This window comes from Pelecanus crispus, chromosome 6, assembly GCF_030463565.1.
Source record: "Pelecanus crispus isolate bPelCri1 chromosome 6, bPelCri1.pri, whole genome shotgun sequence".
NCBI classification, from domain to species: domain Eukaryota; kingdom Metazoa; phylum Chordata; class Aves; order Pelecaniformes; family Pelecanidae; genus Pelecanus; species Pelecanus crispus.
In genome coordinates, this window is record NC_134648.1 from 34,826,180 (window position 1) to 34,842,688 (window position 16,509).

Genomic DNA, 16,509 nt, shown 5'->3' on the forward strand with positions numbered 1-16,509 from the left:
TGCAGTACGGAAAAGGATGATCTGGTGTGCCCAGGGTGTTTTTGGAACTGCTGTGCTTGTGCGGTTGGTCTCTGTGTGCTCCTTGAGTCAGAGGCACCTGGAACGTGTCATCTTTACTGTGCACGTGCACACATTTACCTTGCAGCCCAGAGATCTTGGGCTTGCTGCTCATAGTCACTCTGCACATGTTCACTGGCCCTTTCTCATGGATTTCCCAACATCCTGCAGCCAGAGATCTGGTAAAATACCATGGGGAGCGGCAGGGAAGACACAATAGGAGGGTCAAATTGAACCTAAGTTTTATGTGCTGGGTAGTTCAGTCTTCCCTGTGACCCTGAGCTAAGCAGTCAGCAAGGCGTTTTAAGAAGACTTCAAAGGCTGGGGCTGGGGCTGGCTAACAGCTCTCCCTGAGGCTGAGGTCCCTCTGATCCCCGGGGGCATGGTCAGGCACCAGGGCTAGGGTGGACAGGCAGATAAGTAGGCACTGGAGAGAGAAGATAAGTAGGCTAATGTGGGAGAAACTGTCTCTTCTGAATTAGTCCAGGTAGCATGAAGAAGCGTATTGTTTCTTCACATCAAGGGTGTCAGCTATGGATTTGTGATCCTGATACTGCATAATCAATTCTCTCCCCTCTGCTGTTCTTTGTCAGGAGTGGTTTTGTTCATTTGCAGTCCTTGTTCATGCTTTCCTTCCTGTTTTGCTTGTCTTTATAGATTTTTATCTGAAAGTTGAAAACATTTTTGTTGATATCGGGAAGATTGCACACGCTTTCGGAAAGAGGCAAGCGACACAACATGATGATAAAATAGCCATTTGAGATGCATTTGTTAATGCTGATAACATTAAAATGTTGCCTGGAATATTTACAGTGCAAGGGAGAGGGGAGGGACCTCCTCAAGTGTTCAGGGGCCAGTTCATCTCTTCAAACTGCCACCACGTGAAGGTTAGGCATCTGCTCTAAATTGGCTGACTGGGCACCCTCTATAGACCATGGAGAGAGATGGGAAGGGACAAAATCTCTTCTGGAGATGTGTGTCTTAAATACATCTTTTGGGTCAGAACAGGGTGGGACAGGAAGGATCGTCTGTCTCTTTCCTCTGTGTCGTGGCTTAGCCCCAGCCAGCAACTAAGCACCACGCAGCTGCTCGCTCACTCCCCCTACCCCGATGGGATGGGGCAGAGAATCGGAGGAGTAAGAGTGAGAAACACTCCTGGGTTGAGATAAGAACAGTTTAATAATTGAAATAAAGTAAAATAGTAATGATAATAATAACAATATAATAGTGATAATAATAATTATAATATACAAAGCAAGTGATGCACAATGCAATTGCTCACCACCCACTGACTGATACCCAGACAGTTCCCGAGCAGCGATCACTGCTCCCCAGCCAACCCCCCCCAGTTTATATACTGAGCATGACGTCACATGGTATGGAATAGCCCTTTGGTCAGTTTGGATCAACTATCCTGGCTGTGCCCCCTCCCAGTTTCTTGTGCCCCTGGCAGAGCATGGGAAGCTGAAAAGTCCTTGACTAGCATAAGCAGTACTCAGCAACAACTAAAAACATCAGCGTGTTATCAACATTCTTCTCCTACTAAATCCAAAACACAGCACTATGCCTGCTACTAGGAAGAAAATTAACTCTATCCCAGCTGAAACCAGGACACTCTGACTACAAAGGGAGCCTAGGTGACTTCATTTAACTTACTGCCCAAGATTTAGGTAGTTACAGTAGAGAAAATGAATCCCAGCCCTACTGATTTGGCAGTACAAACCTCAATGAAAGTTAGTGGGAGTTAAGGCTCTTGAACCTTCCAAGTGCTGTAGATAATGTTGCTATTAAGTTTGATGTTTCCTGTGAGATACTTGGCTGTGTCTGGACTTACAAATGTGATTTGTCAGCTAAGCCTGAGACCAAAATCTTCCAGTGGCCTGTTATAAAGGAAGGAGAATAATGTGATCCATGATAATGTGAAGGGTTCAGAATCCAATTTTAAGTGGTGCAAGCCCTACAGCAATGTAGTCCATAAGTAATACAAAGCATTATTGGGCAGTGATATGCCAAATCTACGTGATACATTGATCAGCTCTTTTGTTTTTGCATGGTATTTTAGGTTAGAGATTACTTTCCTTTTAGAGGGTATTTGAAAATATATCGATTTCTTAGGGATGTGGAGGGAATGTTGGTGGGTACATGCATTTTGTTCTATCTTCTGGGTTCATGAGTGCAGCTTTTTCTAACTGTGGAGGTTTTGTAGGTTTCTGTGACCATTTAAAAGCAGGATTATTGATGTCAAATGTAAATGTCGAGATCACAATGGAAAGGCTAGTGAAAAATGGCCTTTGGTGCTTTGCTGAGCACATGAGTCCTCTGCCCTATTTCTGCGCTGACATGTTTAACTCCTGATGTGGAGGCCCTGTGCCTCAGAAGCTTAGGGGAGCCCTAGGACCCTTCTGGAGACTCTGCAGCCTATTAGGAGGGGCTGGCTGTGGGGATGTTTTGGCCACCAAGATACTCTGTAATTTGTAACTGAATTATGTCCAACAAATGGACTTCATCTGGAGATTGCTCACTGGCCTTTAATGGTGCTTCTTGTGTTGCTAGTGATTCCTTGACTTGTCTTATCCTGTGGGTGGTGAGACAGGGAAGCCTTTAGATTTGCGCTGGGTTGAAGTGCTATGTGCTGGGGAATACCATGGCATCATCAGGTGAGTGGTAGCTGAGCACTCAGTACTCCTATTGCACATGTTGTAGGTCAAGAGTGGGCTATTATATATATACACTTTTCCTCTGAGTTACTTTTCTAGCAATTGATCTTCATCTGCTGGGCATGTAAATGCTGCAGTTTGTTAGAGTCCCTGCTAAATACCTTCTTCAAAGTGACAGAGAGACAACCCCTGCATCTCTGCAAGTACTCTTCAGTGGTGAGATACTGAAGTGCGTTTGGGTAAATGTTGCATCTTCCTTTTCTCTCATGCTTCCCTCCCCCCTCTCTGTTTTGTTTGTTTCAGGTTCTCGGCCTTTTTGGATCTACACAGTGGAAGTTGCATCTTGTGTATGGCGTGGTTAAGCTTGCAGCCTGTCACCTCAGCCTTCCTCCATTTTGGGCTGGTTACTTTTGTGCTGTTTTTGCATGGTTTGCAGGTGGATGCTGGCCTGACGGGAGACTCAACCAGTTCAGTACAAAACAGCTCGTGTTCAGGATCTTTTGACTGCAAGGAAGGTGTTATCCTGCCAATATGGTACCCAGAAAACCCATCCCTTGGGGACAAAATTGCCCGTGTTATCGTATACTTTGTAGCACTGATCTACATGTTCCTTGGAGTCTCCATCATTGCAGATCGTTTCATGGCATCTATAGAGGTCATTACATCGCAAGAGAAAGAAATCACATTTAAGAAACCCAATGGAGAGACCACAACGACTACCATTCGGATTTGGAATGAAACTGTTTCCAACTTGACCCTCATGGCTCTGGGCTCCTCTGCTCCTGAGATCCTTCTGTCTCTGATAGAAGTGTGTGGGCATGGATTCATAGCTGGAGACCTAGGGCCGTCTACAATTGTTGGCAGCGCTGCTTTCAATATGTTTATCATCATTGCCATCTGTGTCTATGTGATCCCTGATGGGGAAACCAGAAAGATAAAACATCTGAGGGTTTTCTTTGTCACAGCTGCATGGAGCATCTTTGCTTACATCTGGTTGTACATGATACTTGCTGTCTTCTCTCCAGGTGTGGTTCAGGTGTGGGAAGGTCTGCTCACACTTTTCTTCTTTCCACTTTGCGTCCTTCTGGCTTGGATAGCAGATAGGCGTCTGCTTTTCTATAAGTATATGCACAAAAAGTATCGTACTGACAAGCACAGGGGCATTATCATAGAATCAGAAGGTGATCACCCTAAGGGAATTGAGATGGATGGCAAGATGATGAACTCCCACTTTCTGGATGGAAACTTAGTGACTGTGGAGGGGAAGGAGGTAGACGAGTCTCGCAAAGAGATGATCCGGATCCTTAAGGACCTGAAGCAGAAGCACCCAGAAAAGGACTTGGACCAGCTGGTAGAGATGGCTAACTATTATGCCTTGTCTCATCAGCAAAAGAGCAGAGCCTTTTATCGCATTCAAGCTACCAGAATGATGACGGGAGCTGGCAATATTCTGAAGAAGCATGCAGCTGAGCAAGCCAAGAAGAGCACCAGCTTGCATGAGGTGCGGCCAGATGAACCTGAGGAATTCATCTCCAAAATTTATTTTGACCCGTGCTCCTACCAGTGTCTTGAGAACTGTGGTGCCGTTCTCCTGACAGTGGTGCGGAAAGGAGGGGACATGTCCAAGACCATCTATGTGGACTATAAAACAGAGGATGGCTCTGCCAATGCTGGTGCTGACTACGAGTTCACAGAGGGGACTGTTGTCTTGAAATCAGGGGAGACTCAGAAGGAGTTCTCAGTGGGAATTATTGATGATGACATCTTTGAGGAAGATGAGCATTTCTTTGTGCGGCTCAGTAACCTCCGTGTGGTGGATAGTGAGGAACCTCCGGAGCTCAGTAACTCCCCTTACCCAAAGGCCATATTGGCTTCTCCTTGTGTGGCCACAGTGACTATACTGGATGATGACCATGCTGGCATCTTCACATTTGAGTGCGATGTTATACACGTTAGTGAGAGCATTGGCGTGATGGAAGTCAAAGTCCTAAGGACATCAGGTGCTCGGGGTACAGTCATAGTGCCATTTAGGACAGTGGAAGGGACAGCAAAAGGAGGTGGAGAAGACTTTGAAGACACTTACGGGGAGTTGGAGTTCAAGAATGATGAAACTGTGTAAGTACCCCATTCGTTTCTGTTCCTGGGTCTAGTTTTGGTGTATAACCCTACATGTTGCATCCATTACAGGTGAATGCTGACAAGGGAGAGGCTCCTTTCTTCAGCTTTCCTTCAGTTTCCCTACTTACCTCTTTCAGGCAAGAACCGACAGCAGGATTTAAGAGCTCAAAAGCTCTTGTCCCTTCCTTCTTGGGAATGACAAAGTGAGACTTAGAAATACTGGGGGGGTGGGGATAGGAGGAAAATATATCATTCTCTGAGGTCCTGTACTAAAGCTAAGGGTTAATGGAGAGTTAAGGTAGAGAGAGGGAAAAAAGGGCAAGCTTTTACCTGGCTCGACAAATATGGGAAAGCCTCTTTTTGGACACCAAACATAGAGTGCACAGGACTTTATTGCAATCCCTAGATGAAAAGTGTACAACAGTTACTCCCAGGCAAGCAAGAGCTGCTGTGTAGACATGGGGCTTTATTTTCACAGGAGCAACACATCATACCTGTGTTCCTAGGCTGCCTGTGCAACTTGCAGGTTCCTGTGACAGCTAATTCACAGCACAGGCACAGCTGCAAGCTGTTCTGCTGGACCTGTGAAATCCTTCCAGCCTTTATGTCCCTATGATCTACCCATATTCCCCACCTCACCTTCTCTATGATCTCCCTATGTCTGTTATTTTACTACCTGTGGATTTTCTCCTTGTAAAATACCATGGCAATTGGCAATAATGGTCTAAAGCACTGCAGCTCACAGCCTGTCCATGTGGCTCCATGACCCAGTGTTTTCATACAGAATGAAGAAGGGAAGCAGAATAGTCTGCACCAGTCCTGTTAATTCAGCTCTTTTATTGCGTACAAAGTAGCTGATACGAAGCTAGGAAGTAATAAAGACCAGAGAGGCGATAATGTCTAATTGCTTTAAGTACCTGCTGTTAACATTAGTGGGGAATGAGAAAAATCCCTTAGCTGAGTAGAGAGAGGGAGGGGGGTGTGAACCTGGTGCTAAAACTCCCTAGTATTAAGTGCCTAGGTTCCTCTTGTTAACACCTAATCACTTGAGCCATCAAAGGAAGAATTGTGCAGACTTGCAACTGGCATTAGAGAAAAGAAATCTTTGTACCAAGCCTCCCAATACGGTACCCGAAAGGATGTTAATATATTAAATGCTATGCAGTAGGGATGCTCTAATTCAATAGCACCTTCTGCCTTAGCCCACTAAACCATTTAATCCAGCTAATATCCACAGTCCTGATGCTTGATTATAAGTATGTGTTCTTCCTATTAAAGGAAGAGAAGCTCCTGGTTGGCTGGGTTCAGCCACTACCAGAGATGGAAGAGGATCAGCTGTCCTTATCTGGCCTTTTCAGGGAGATGGGCCATGCAGGTTAGTCCCCTTAATTGAGCTGCAAGCTGATTTCTCTAGAGAAAGTGAAGAAGAATGTCAGCTGTGTGGTTACAGTCTCCTGTGAGTAGACTACCTAAAATATAATGGGTACCACCTTGCTTCAGCCAGGTCTTGAAGAACAGAGACTTTTCTTGCTTGAAAAAGACCCATCAGTGAAAGGCCAGCAGGTTTGGGGTACCAGACAATAAGCCCACGAACCATCTTACTCCAAACTGTACTCCCTTTCTTTCATCTTCCAGCTGATGGAAGACTTCTTTTTGTCTTTGAAAAGTGTGACAGAAGGTCAGATGATACCCATAGAGTTGCTTTGCTTGGGTTAAAATAAATCACGTTCAGCAGGACCACGTGCATCCTTGTGGGACAGACTCTAATGAAAATGAAGGCAGTCCAGAAAACAAGTATGTGTAGGTTGCTTAATGCTGAGGTTTGTAACCCAGAGAAGATGCCCTAGAGCACAGATGAGACATTTGTGGTGTACTTAAAAATGTGCCCACACCTAATGCATTAATGTGACTTTGACTTCTGCATCAGAAGACTGCTGGGAACAAAGCCTGCTAGCCACAGTGGCTATGGAGACCATGTGGCTAGCAGAGATGAGTTTCTTTTGAAGCTAGAATTAGTGTAGCTGGCTCAACATAGCACTTAGTCAAACTAATAAGCCTAACAAGGAGGAAGATCATGTCAGCCAGCAGGCTGCCCTTATCCACTCCTGGGTTTCATTTTAAATCTCCAGGTCTTCTGGAAATGGAGTTTTGGGCTGGAAACATGTGAAGGTAGTTTTCAGTAATCAGCCCTTGGCCTTTAAATTCAGTGAACACATGCCAGTTGCTGTACTCTGCCAGCTCCTTTCTGAGGTGCAGGTGGAAGCAGCTGTAGAAACCTGGAAGCAGTAATGGGTGGGTTTAATCTTTTCTTCCTTTTTTGCTTTCTAAATTTGAATGCAGAAAAATAATTTTGAGCAAATATTTAGGCTAAACTTGAGGTGATTCAGGTCTGAATTTGGAGTTCAGACCCATAATGCTACTATTCCAATAAACACTAGCTAGTTTTGGTCAGCCTAGTTTGGGAAGATGGGTGGATAGGGTGTTTGGGACAGTTTTGCTGACCCAGGGGGCAGCATATGAGTTACTGGTTATGGTATTGCTTGGTACAAGGCTGTATGAAGACACTGGGTCACCAAATAGCCAGGGGGTTGCCTGGCTGAATATTTGAGGCCCTGCCTCTTAAATGCCTTGCCATGGAGGGGGATCCACCATGAGGTACTGATGTCCCCCGCTCACTTGAAGCAGGAACTGAGGGTCTACAAAGCCTGGTGCAGAACAGAGGGGAAGGCAGGAAGACTAAGATGGTCAGCAGATGATGCTAAGGACAGGGGGTCAGAAAGCAGTGAGAAGTTACGTGTTCCCCACTTCAGCCTACTGATTAGGCCCTTGCTTAGGAAAGGTGAAACTTGGGTTCTAGTTTCCGTGCTGGTGTAGGAGGTGCTCGTAGATGGAGTCCTGCCTACCTCACTGCTTTAACCTTGTCATTCTCCTCGTGGAGTCACTTTGAGAAGAATCTTGACTCGTGGAGGAAGGAAATGAAGTAACAGCATCTTGCAGACACACAAGACAGTGCTAAGCTTTGCTGTGGCTATGCATTTATGCTAAGGATCCACAGAACTGCAGCCACAAAGAAACACTGATCAGTGTAAACTGGAGGAGAGTAAAAGCTTCAGTTCATGCTCTCAGGTCATTCTCTGACACACAAATTAAAAAACTTCAGCTTACATTCTGCAGCAGCAGGCGATCTGTAAGTAGTTTGTAGGTCAGTCTCCTTAAGTGTAGCAATGGCTAGATTAATCTGAGGGGCACTAGATTACACAGCATCCTTGAGATTAAGCTATAGGAGAGGCGCTGCCATCTACCAAATCCCCAGGGCCAAGGATAAGCACTCTCCCTGAAAACTAAATGGAGTAAGGGGTCTTCACTTAGTTTATTTTATCTTATATTTATCTCAGGGTTGATTTTAAGAGGCTTTCCCTAAAATATGTGGGACTGAAAAAAACTGAGTTGAGGCAAATGTTGCAGAATGAGAGGGAAATGGATCCTGCCACCGGGTCTTGCTTATTGCCTCTGTGATTCTTTCTAGACTAACACAGTCAAAGTTTCCTTACTCACATTTGGGTGGGAGCACAAGAGAAAGCAGGCTGAGATGAGGAGGCTTGAAACAATGCCATTATTACTGAAATATGGTCCCATGCAGTGTGTGTGTATGGATGTGTATGGGTGTTGGATACTATAAATCAAGCCATATACTCTTGAACACTGTCATCTGTTGAGAAGGGAATTGATCAGGTCTCAAATATTTGATTATGCTGCCTCTTTTTCAATATATTTGTTATTTCCAAATACCTGCTCCAGTAAGGGTCAGATATGACCTAAGCAGCTGAAGCAGAATCCTAGCTCTTTTGTTGACTAAAAGGAAACTTTCAAAAAATCAAGTCCAAAACTTAGGTTTTTTTGCAAGATGACCGAACACTTTTCTGTTAAATGATTTTGTATGGAAATAAATGTTAGGTTCCTGGAGATCTGAAAATGTAGAAGAATGATTGACCTAGCTGCTTTATCATGTCCAAGCAATAAAGAAATCATTAAGAGCCAGCAGCAAAAAGTGAATTGGGTTTTAGAGGATTTTCTTTTTGCATAATAAAGGGAACTCCCAGCAAGTCATTAAATTTAATTTAAATTTTCTCTGTTTAAATAGTTTCTTCTGTTTAAAACTGGTTTAAATCACATGAAAATTTTTAGATCTTGCTTTAGAAAGTTTAGGAAAATATACAAGTTACCAGTAGCTAACTGATATGCCAGCTAGAAAATAGTGACAAGTTCTACTGTGGCCATGTCACTTGTAGCAGCTATACAGAGTTAAGGTTTAGGCCAAGAGATCTACTTCTGTTGCTTGCCTTTGTTGCTGGTTGCTCAATTACTTGCAGGACCTGAAGGCTGCTAGAGGTGTAGCCATCTGCTCCAAGTCTGTAGTTCTCAGAGTATTGCCTGTGCCTCAGGAAGGAACCGGGTGCTGAGAGATGCTGTGGTGTTAAACTGGTATTAAATGGCCTGCGGAGCCTCTTCGCAAAGTCAGCATGGCTGAACTTTGGTAACATGTGGAAACCTACAGTCACTTATCTAAGTGTGTGTTAGGCAGAGCTCTCAATAACAGAAGGGCTGTCTCCTCCATTCGTACAGAGACTGCTGGAGACAAACATACAGAGAAAGTGACTTTTCTCTGGATTACCCAGCAGATCAGAGACAGTAATAAAACTGATTTCCCTGAACTGCTGGCCTGTGCTCTATCCGGAAGAAGGTCTGCGTACATCAGGCTTGTAATTTCCTGTTACTCAGGATCACAGTGAATTTATGCAGATTCGCTGACCTCTCCCCAGCCATCGCAAGTCAGGTTGGTACAGGTATAGGCAGTAGCTGCAATATCTTGCTATTCCCCCAAGCTGTCAACAGTAACTGTGGTTTTGGGTGCTCGTTTTCCTAAATTAAATTTTGGTCACCTGATGTGGAGGTGTGCTACATCTGCAGACCTTGGTTTATTTATATCAGCTGTGATGACTCCAGTTAATGACCGAGGTCAGAACAAAATTATTTTGGTAATCTAGTCTGACCAGCTCTCTTACACCATGCACTGATCCTAAGGATCTGGGGTGTGAGGAGAACAGCCCTCAAAAAATTAAGACTAATTAGTGGGACTCCAGGCAATGAGAGTTTGTTGTGTGAGGCTGATGGTTTCCTTCTGTCAGGACACGCTTCCTTCCTGTTAGAGCCTTCTTGAGATTGAATCCTGCAAACTCTTCTCCAGTTTGTTTCTATCAGTGGGTAAGCTCCTTCTGGCTTTGTCTTCCTACACCTTCACATAAATTAGAAGTTCTTGATTCCTGTTTTAATTTGGGTTGAGGAAAAACAGTAGCAGCTGTCCTCCAGTTAAAAAAAAGCTTTCCCCCACTGTGTTGCCAGTGGTGAAAGGCTGTTGTGTTTGCTTCTTGCTGTGAAATTCTCATGTCAGCGTTCTTAACAGTACCAGTTTCTAATTTAATTGAAGTCCTTTACGCACACACGCGCGCGCGTGCACACACACGCTCTGGGTTTCTGCTGTAGTCCTGCTGTGAGGTCTAGGTGGTGTGACCTGTAGGGGATTAGCGTAAGGCGTTGGGGCACTGTTCCTAGAGTGTATGTAAAAGCTGTCTGCAGAAATGTGAGACCGCGGCACCATCCTGGGAAGAAGAAGAGAAGCCCTGAGATGACCTTTACCTTCCCAGATAGTCCTGTTGGCGGGTGTCAGGGGGACATACTTGCCATCTGTCCATGAAGAAGGACAAATGACATCCTGTCTCAGACACTGTGACTTCTTGCCCATCAAAGGAGGCATTTGTATGAGTTTGTGACAGCTTTAAACAGGGGAGGCTGGGACCCCAGCTCAAAAAGAGAGGCATGTGGTAGAGAGAGGCTCTTCAGAGCGGTTGTGTGCTCTGATGTAGCAGAGAAGCCCCTGGGAAGCTCAGGGGTTTGTGAAGTAGGAGGCCCTTAGAAGGGATGTTCTGGGAGGTACCAGAGAGGTCAGTGATATTCCTAGTTTAGAGCAAACACAGGGAAATTCACCCTGCCAGATGATGCAACCTAGTTTTGGCTTTAAAAACAAACAACAGACCAGAACTGATCCAAGATGAAACAAGTCTACTGTGGCTTGGGTGAACTTTGCCTCCTTTCCTCGTACTGACTCATGCATTATGGTGTGGAGCACCTTTGCAAATGAGTGGCTTAGACATCATGCCCTTTACATGCAGGTTTGCAGAGGCACAGGTCATATTTGTTTCCCACCTATAAGAAGGAGGAGAAGGCATGGTTTGAATGATGCAGCTTCAGGGGATAAGAAGAGGTGCTGGTGGCAAGGCTTGATAGACCATATATCACTCCAAGTACATGCTGTTGTTTTTTTTTTTTTTAACCCACAGTGGGAATATTACTCATAGCATCATTGTAATGTGTCTGTGACTTCTAACAGATCAGAGTGTCAGCAAAGTTTCTGAGTTAAATACGGGCTTATCCTTTTTAGACTGCTGTTCTCATCTCATTTAGAAATCTCCCCAGCCAGAGGTCCTCTGGCATGTTTTTGTTGTGGCTAAATAGAAGCAGCTGATCGTGGTGGAAGGTGGCAGCTGTTTCAAATAAGAAATGATTTACCTGTTGCTAGCAGTGTGGCTTGTTTCTTATTTACCTCACGTCAGGATAAAAGGTGATAAGAGAATTTGCTGTGCTAGCTGATAGAAGCACTGGGGACCAAGTCCATCCTCTGTTTAGCTTCAGTGGAAACAGCAGGTTTAAAGCTGGGAGGAATGTGGACTGGTACATACTTACAGCTGTCTTAGCAGATGGGCTGTTGACAGATGAGGCCCCTCAAGTCTCTGCCTGGGTGCCAGCACGTACTGCTGTGAGCATTTCAGCTGAAGCCAGTCCTGGTGTTGAGCAGGCCCTGGCTGCTTGGCGGCTTGGGCGCTTTGGGTGGGTTGCACTGGAAGGGCAGCAGGGTGGAAGTCTGAGCATCAGATGGGAGCAGTTCTTCCTGCCAGGGTTTGCCAGACCTGTCCTTAGGAGGCCAACGGAGATGTCTGCTGAGCTTGCCTCAAAGCCTGAGCAGCCTCATGTGGAGAGCGGTGCAGCCCCAGAGGTGGACTGCAGTGCCTGGAAACCCTCCTCTGGACATCAGATCCCTGACAGCCTCCACTATGTCCTGCTGTTCTCCTTCCAGGTGCTGGTGTGGAGTCCTTCTGGGTATAAAGGGCTTGATGCTCTACCTACACCCTGTGAGCAAAAGCCATGGCTCTCATCTCCTGGTCCTTCTGTTAGATTGTGGAAGATCTCCTTTGATGTTTTTAGGTGCTGGGGAAGAAAGAGGCTTTTCCTCTCTCCTCTGTTTGCCTCTCCAGAGTTTCCAGGAGTGGTTGCTCCTGCCTGTGCTGTGGTTGTTGTGCTGAGTGTGTTGTAGATGATTTATCTGCTACTGCGTCTCTTTGGTGCTCCATGTAAAAGTATGTTGTTAAAGTGAAATGGGGTATTAATTACCTTTTGTGGCTCTGGTTTTTTTTTTTTTCCATGAGATAAGCAAGCCAAATGGGTCCTACCCTCATAAAAATCCCCACCTGAGCGCTGTGCTGCTCTGTTTTTATCCTTTAGAGAAAAAAGCATGATAAAGCTATCAATATTTAATGTAGAAATTCTGCTCCACTTATCTCTGCTTTACCTGTCTTCCCTCCTGGGTTGGTCTCTCTTTTACCTCATCTGCTTGAGAGTTTTGGCTTAATACTGCTACCTCCACCTCCCTTGACGTCAGCTGGACCATGATGCTGCTTAGGAAGGATGTGCCAGGACCAGTCCATTGACTGTGAAGACTAAATAAGCACTGAGCTCTCTGTTTTCTAAGATATCAGAAATGCTTCTTTATTTTTGGGGTGGATTGTGGTTAGCTCACAGTAGTCTTCTCTTTCTGTAGTGGAGTTGGGGAGGGAGAACATGTGAATTGGCAGTTTTTCCCAGGTATGTCCTGTTAGCTGACACCACTGAAGGTGGGCAGAGCTGTGAATAATGCAAAATCACAGCAAACAGACTACGTATGAGCAATAACTGCTTGCCTAGCAGCTGGGCTCCCGGGGTTTGATTAGCTGTATCCTGCAGAGTAATACCTGAAAGCTGTAGCAGGGTGGAACATATCAAATGCCTGGCTGCTGCTGGTGTCTGAGCCTCTAGCATCATGGAAGCGTGAGGAGCTGTGTGTGCTTTGCATCATGGAAGCGTGAGGAGCTGTGTGTGCTTTATCTCAGAGGTGACTGTGATGCCTGTCCTATAGGCAGGTCTTCATTTTCTATAATTAGCAAGTTCTTGGCATAACTGTCTTTCTTGCTCTTTTTGCAGCCTGACAAGTGGAGCGGTGCTAGATGTGGACTGTGGGAGTCAGAGCTGATGGCAGCTTCAGTAGGTCATTAGTCTTTGTGGTGGGCAGCTGGTGCTGGCTTTCCCTTGAGGTGATTAAAAAAAAAAAAAAAATAGGCTCCAGGGCCTGATCATCCCATCCTTTGTATGGTATGGAGCAGAAGAAAAAAGCATAACAGATGTGACATCTCCCCTGGCTTGACAGTAAGCTGCAGACAGCAGTGTTGGAGCAGGAGAAGTGCTGGGTGGTTTCCCTGGATGCACAGCCCCCAGATGAGAGGGTAAAGAGCAAAGAAGCTGTTGCTTTTGGTGCTGGCGAAGCATCAGTATGTGGACAGGTGTGCTTTTTTTTGCTTTTTTCCCCTGAGCTCTGTGGGAAGCAGTAGGTCCAACATGTGTCCCTGTGCAGTGTTTCTGGCTGGCCAGGAGCCTGAGGAGGTGAGGTGCCATGGTGCAGAGGTGGCTACCAGTTAGTTTAGGGGTACCAGTCCCCAGTGTGTTGCCTGCAGGCAGGCTGTGCTGGGACAGCAGGGCAGCTGGTTTTACAAGCCTGGTGCTGCAGCTTCCCTGGGAAGATCTGGTTCACAAGATAAAACTGGATGAGTCTGGACTAAAGCAGAGAGAAAAATTCAAGGATTGAAATAAGCCCCTGGGAGCATAGCTCTGGGTGCCCAAGGGATGGAAGCATGGCCAGCCTTGATGGAGCAAGCTCCCTTGTTCTGGGGTCACTCTGGCTGTCTTTGAGGGACCAGGGTAGCCATTTGCAGCTCTGGGGCATTTGAAGGCAGGATGAATGGATGGGCAGGCTGAGGCAGGGAACCTTGCCAGTGTGTGCTGTAATGACTGGAACCCCTGTTTGGCCTGGCCTGGGATTATTCGCGTTCAGAGAAGGGCAACAAGGCTGGTGAAGGGTCTGGAGCACAGGCCTTATAAGGAGCAGCTAAGGGAACTGGGATTGTTTAGCCTGGAGAAGAGGAGGCTGAGGGGAGACCTTATCGCTCTCTACAACTACCTGAAAGGAGGTTGTAGTGAGGTGGGTGTTGGTCTCTTCTCCCATGTAGTTAGCGATAGGACGAGAGGAAATGGGCTTAAGCTGTGCCAGGGGAGGTTTAGGTTGGAAATTAGGAAAAATTTCTTTACGGAAAGGGTAGTCAAGCATTGGAACAGGCTGCCCAGAGAGGTGGTGGAGTCACCATCCCTGGAAGCGTTCAAGAAACGGGTAGATGTGGCACTTTGGGACATGGTTTAGTCCAGTCTACCCTTGATTAGCTTAGAGTAGACTTGGTAGTGTAGGTTAATGGTTGGACTGGATGATCTTAAAGGTCTTTTCCAACCTAAACGATTCTATGATTCTATTAATGCCTTGCCTTTGGGGGCTGCTTCTTAGCGTCTTTTCTCAGGAGGCTGAGACCTCCCTCATACGTATAGCCTGGCACGTGACACCTCATGCAGTGCTGTATCTCCTGACCCCGTGCTGGGAAGGAACCCAGCAGCCATGCGGGCAGGTTCGGCAACTGCCCTCAGTGAGGGATTTCTGCCTTGCGGTGCAGGGCTGTCCCGGGTGGCAGGCGAGGGAGTTCTACAGGGCTGCAAGCTTGCGGAGGAGGGGCCTGAGGAGCAAGTATGCAGTTAACAACAAATTGCTGCTAAGGGCACCTCCCTTCCAGTTTTGGGGGGAAATGATTTTTTTTTTTTTTTAAAAAGCGAATTGCTGCACGGAGTAACAGCCCACTCCCTGGAGGGTACATCTAATGTAATTAAAGGGTATCTCTTTCTTGTTCTGGGTGGTGAGAGCTTCCTTGAACTGCTGTCCAGAATACTTGTGAGACGCCCTATAATTCAATTAGAAGTACCCTCCAGGGAGCATATAATTATATCATATCTATGAAACGTAATGACAGCCCCCTTGTATCACGTGGTGAGCAACTCTCTGCTGCTGCCCAGAACCTTTCACCGGTAAGGAACTAATCTGCTTAGTGCAGATTGAACTCGGTGGTGTACAGCACTTACTCAAATGTTCCTGAAGGGAATCCCTGCCAGCGGAATAAACCTGTTAGCAGCACATGAGCATTGCTGCTCCTGCATCCCTCTTCCCAACCCTGGGACCACTCCAGCTGGGACTGCTTGCTTCCACCCTCACCATCCTCTCTGGTTTTGTCTCTGAAGCTTCCTGGGAATTTTGAAGGATGGGAAGTTTTCTTTAATCCTTTAAACTTGTCTTTTTGCCCCTTGTTGGGTAGTAATAGCCTGTGATACAGAGTGTGTCGAAGGGATTGAGCTCCATAATAAGCAGTGTCCTACCTTCCTGCTGATAACCTGTAAAATTTTGATAGGAGTTGATACGCTCTGGAGAGAGAAATAATTGTAGTGCCTGTTGAAACGCAGCTACCTCTGGTGTGAACTGCAGCATCACAGCATCTGAAGCGGTTCAAGGCTAGAAGTGAGGAACACCAAACTTGACCACTGCATAGGGGACTTCCATGGGATACTGCAATTCCAATTAACTCTCACCAGGGCATCAGCTTAAATCAATCTGCAGAAAACCAGGGAGGGAGGGCAGGGTAGGGCCTTAGAGTGACTTTGAGTACCTAAAGAAATCACATGGATGATTTTCCTTCCCCACAGTAGAAGTCCACTGGGAAACAGTGTCGGCTGTCTTGTGATCAAAGGATACCCCTAATCTGTACAGGCCTGACAATGTACTGCTGAGACCGTACTGCCCCTGACCCTCCTGTAGTTCAGCAGCTTTGTCCACCCACACAAATAATTAAACCCATCTACCTGTCACAAGATTGTAATTGCTGTGAGTACTGTTGCATTGCTGGCTTTCAGCGCCAAGGTGTCTCTTTGCTCTCAAACCCCAGCGCTCTGGGCGAGCTGGATGCCTCTGGAGTAGATGATGGAAGCAGGGAAGGAACCTTTGAGAGATGAGCAAGGCTTGCTTGTGTTAGGAGGCAGGAGAACATTGTGCTGACCTTGAAGGCAATGGATCCGAATCCCCATGTGTGCCCTTGACCTGGGTTTTGGGGGTGAATCACCAAAGGCGGAGCAGAGGTGTGTTTAGATGGGATTGTTCTTTCCTTGGGGACAATTACATGGGGAATCACTGTCCAACAGGGCCCTGGTGGGGGTATGTCCAGGGCTCGAAGGAGCTCAGCTGTGAGTTGCTAAATACTCTGGAGAAAGGCAGAGAGAGAACAAGGTGATTGTTGTAATGAGAAAAAGGAAATGGATGAGAGTTGCTTGCTGAGAACCACGGGGCCTTGTTCTTCTCCCCTAATGTGGGGCTGGTTTCTTGTTGCAAGGCTGG

At 46.2% G+C, this 16,509-nt stretch overlaps 1 protein-coding gene across 7 annotated transcripts in view; it reads left to right on the forward strand.

Annotated features, from left to right (window-relative positions):
- The first annotated feature begins 3,063 nt into the window (after positions 1-3,063).
- SLC8A3 (solute carrier family 8 member A3) overlaps positions 3,064-16,509 on the forward strand; it is a 96,972-nt gene continuing 83,526 nt past the window's right edge. For 5 of the 7 annotated variants that reach the window (XM_075712533.1, XM_075712531.1, XM_075712534.1 and 2 more), the window contains exon 1: positions 3,064-4,829. In XM_075712533.1, the coding sequence (XP_075568648.1) occupies positions 3,064-4,829 (1,766 nt within the window). The remainder of the gene's footprint in view (positions 4,830-16,509) is intronic. The other 2 variants (XM_075712536.1, XM_075712537.1) reach the window with 1 other exon arrangement.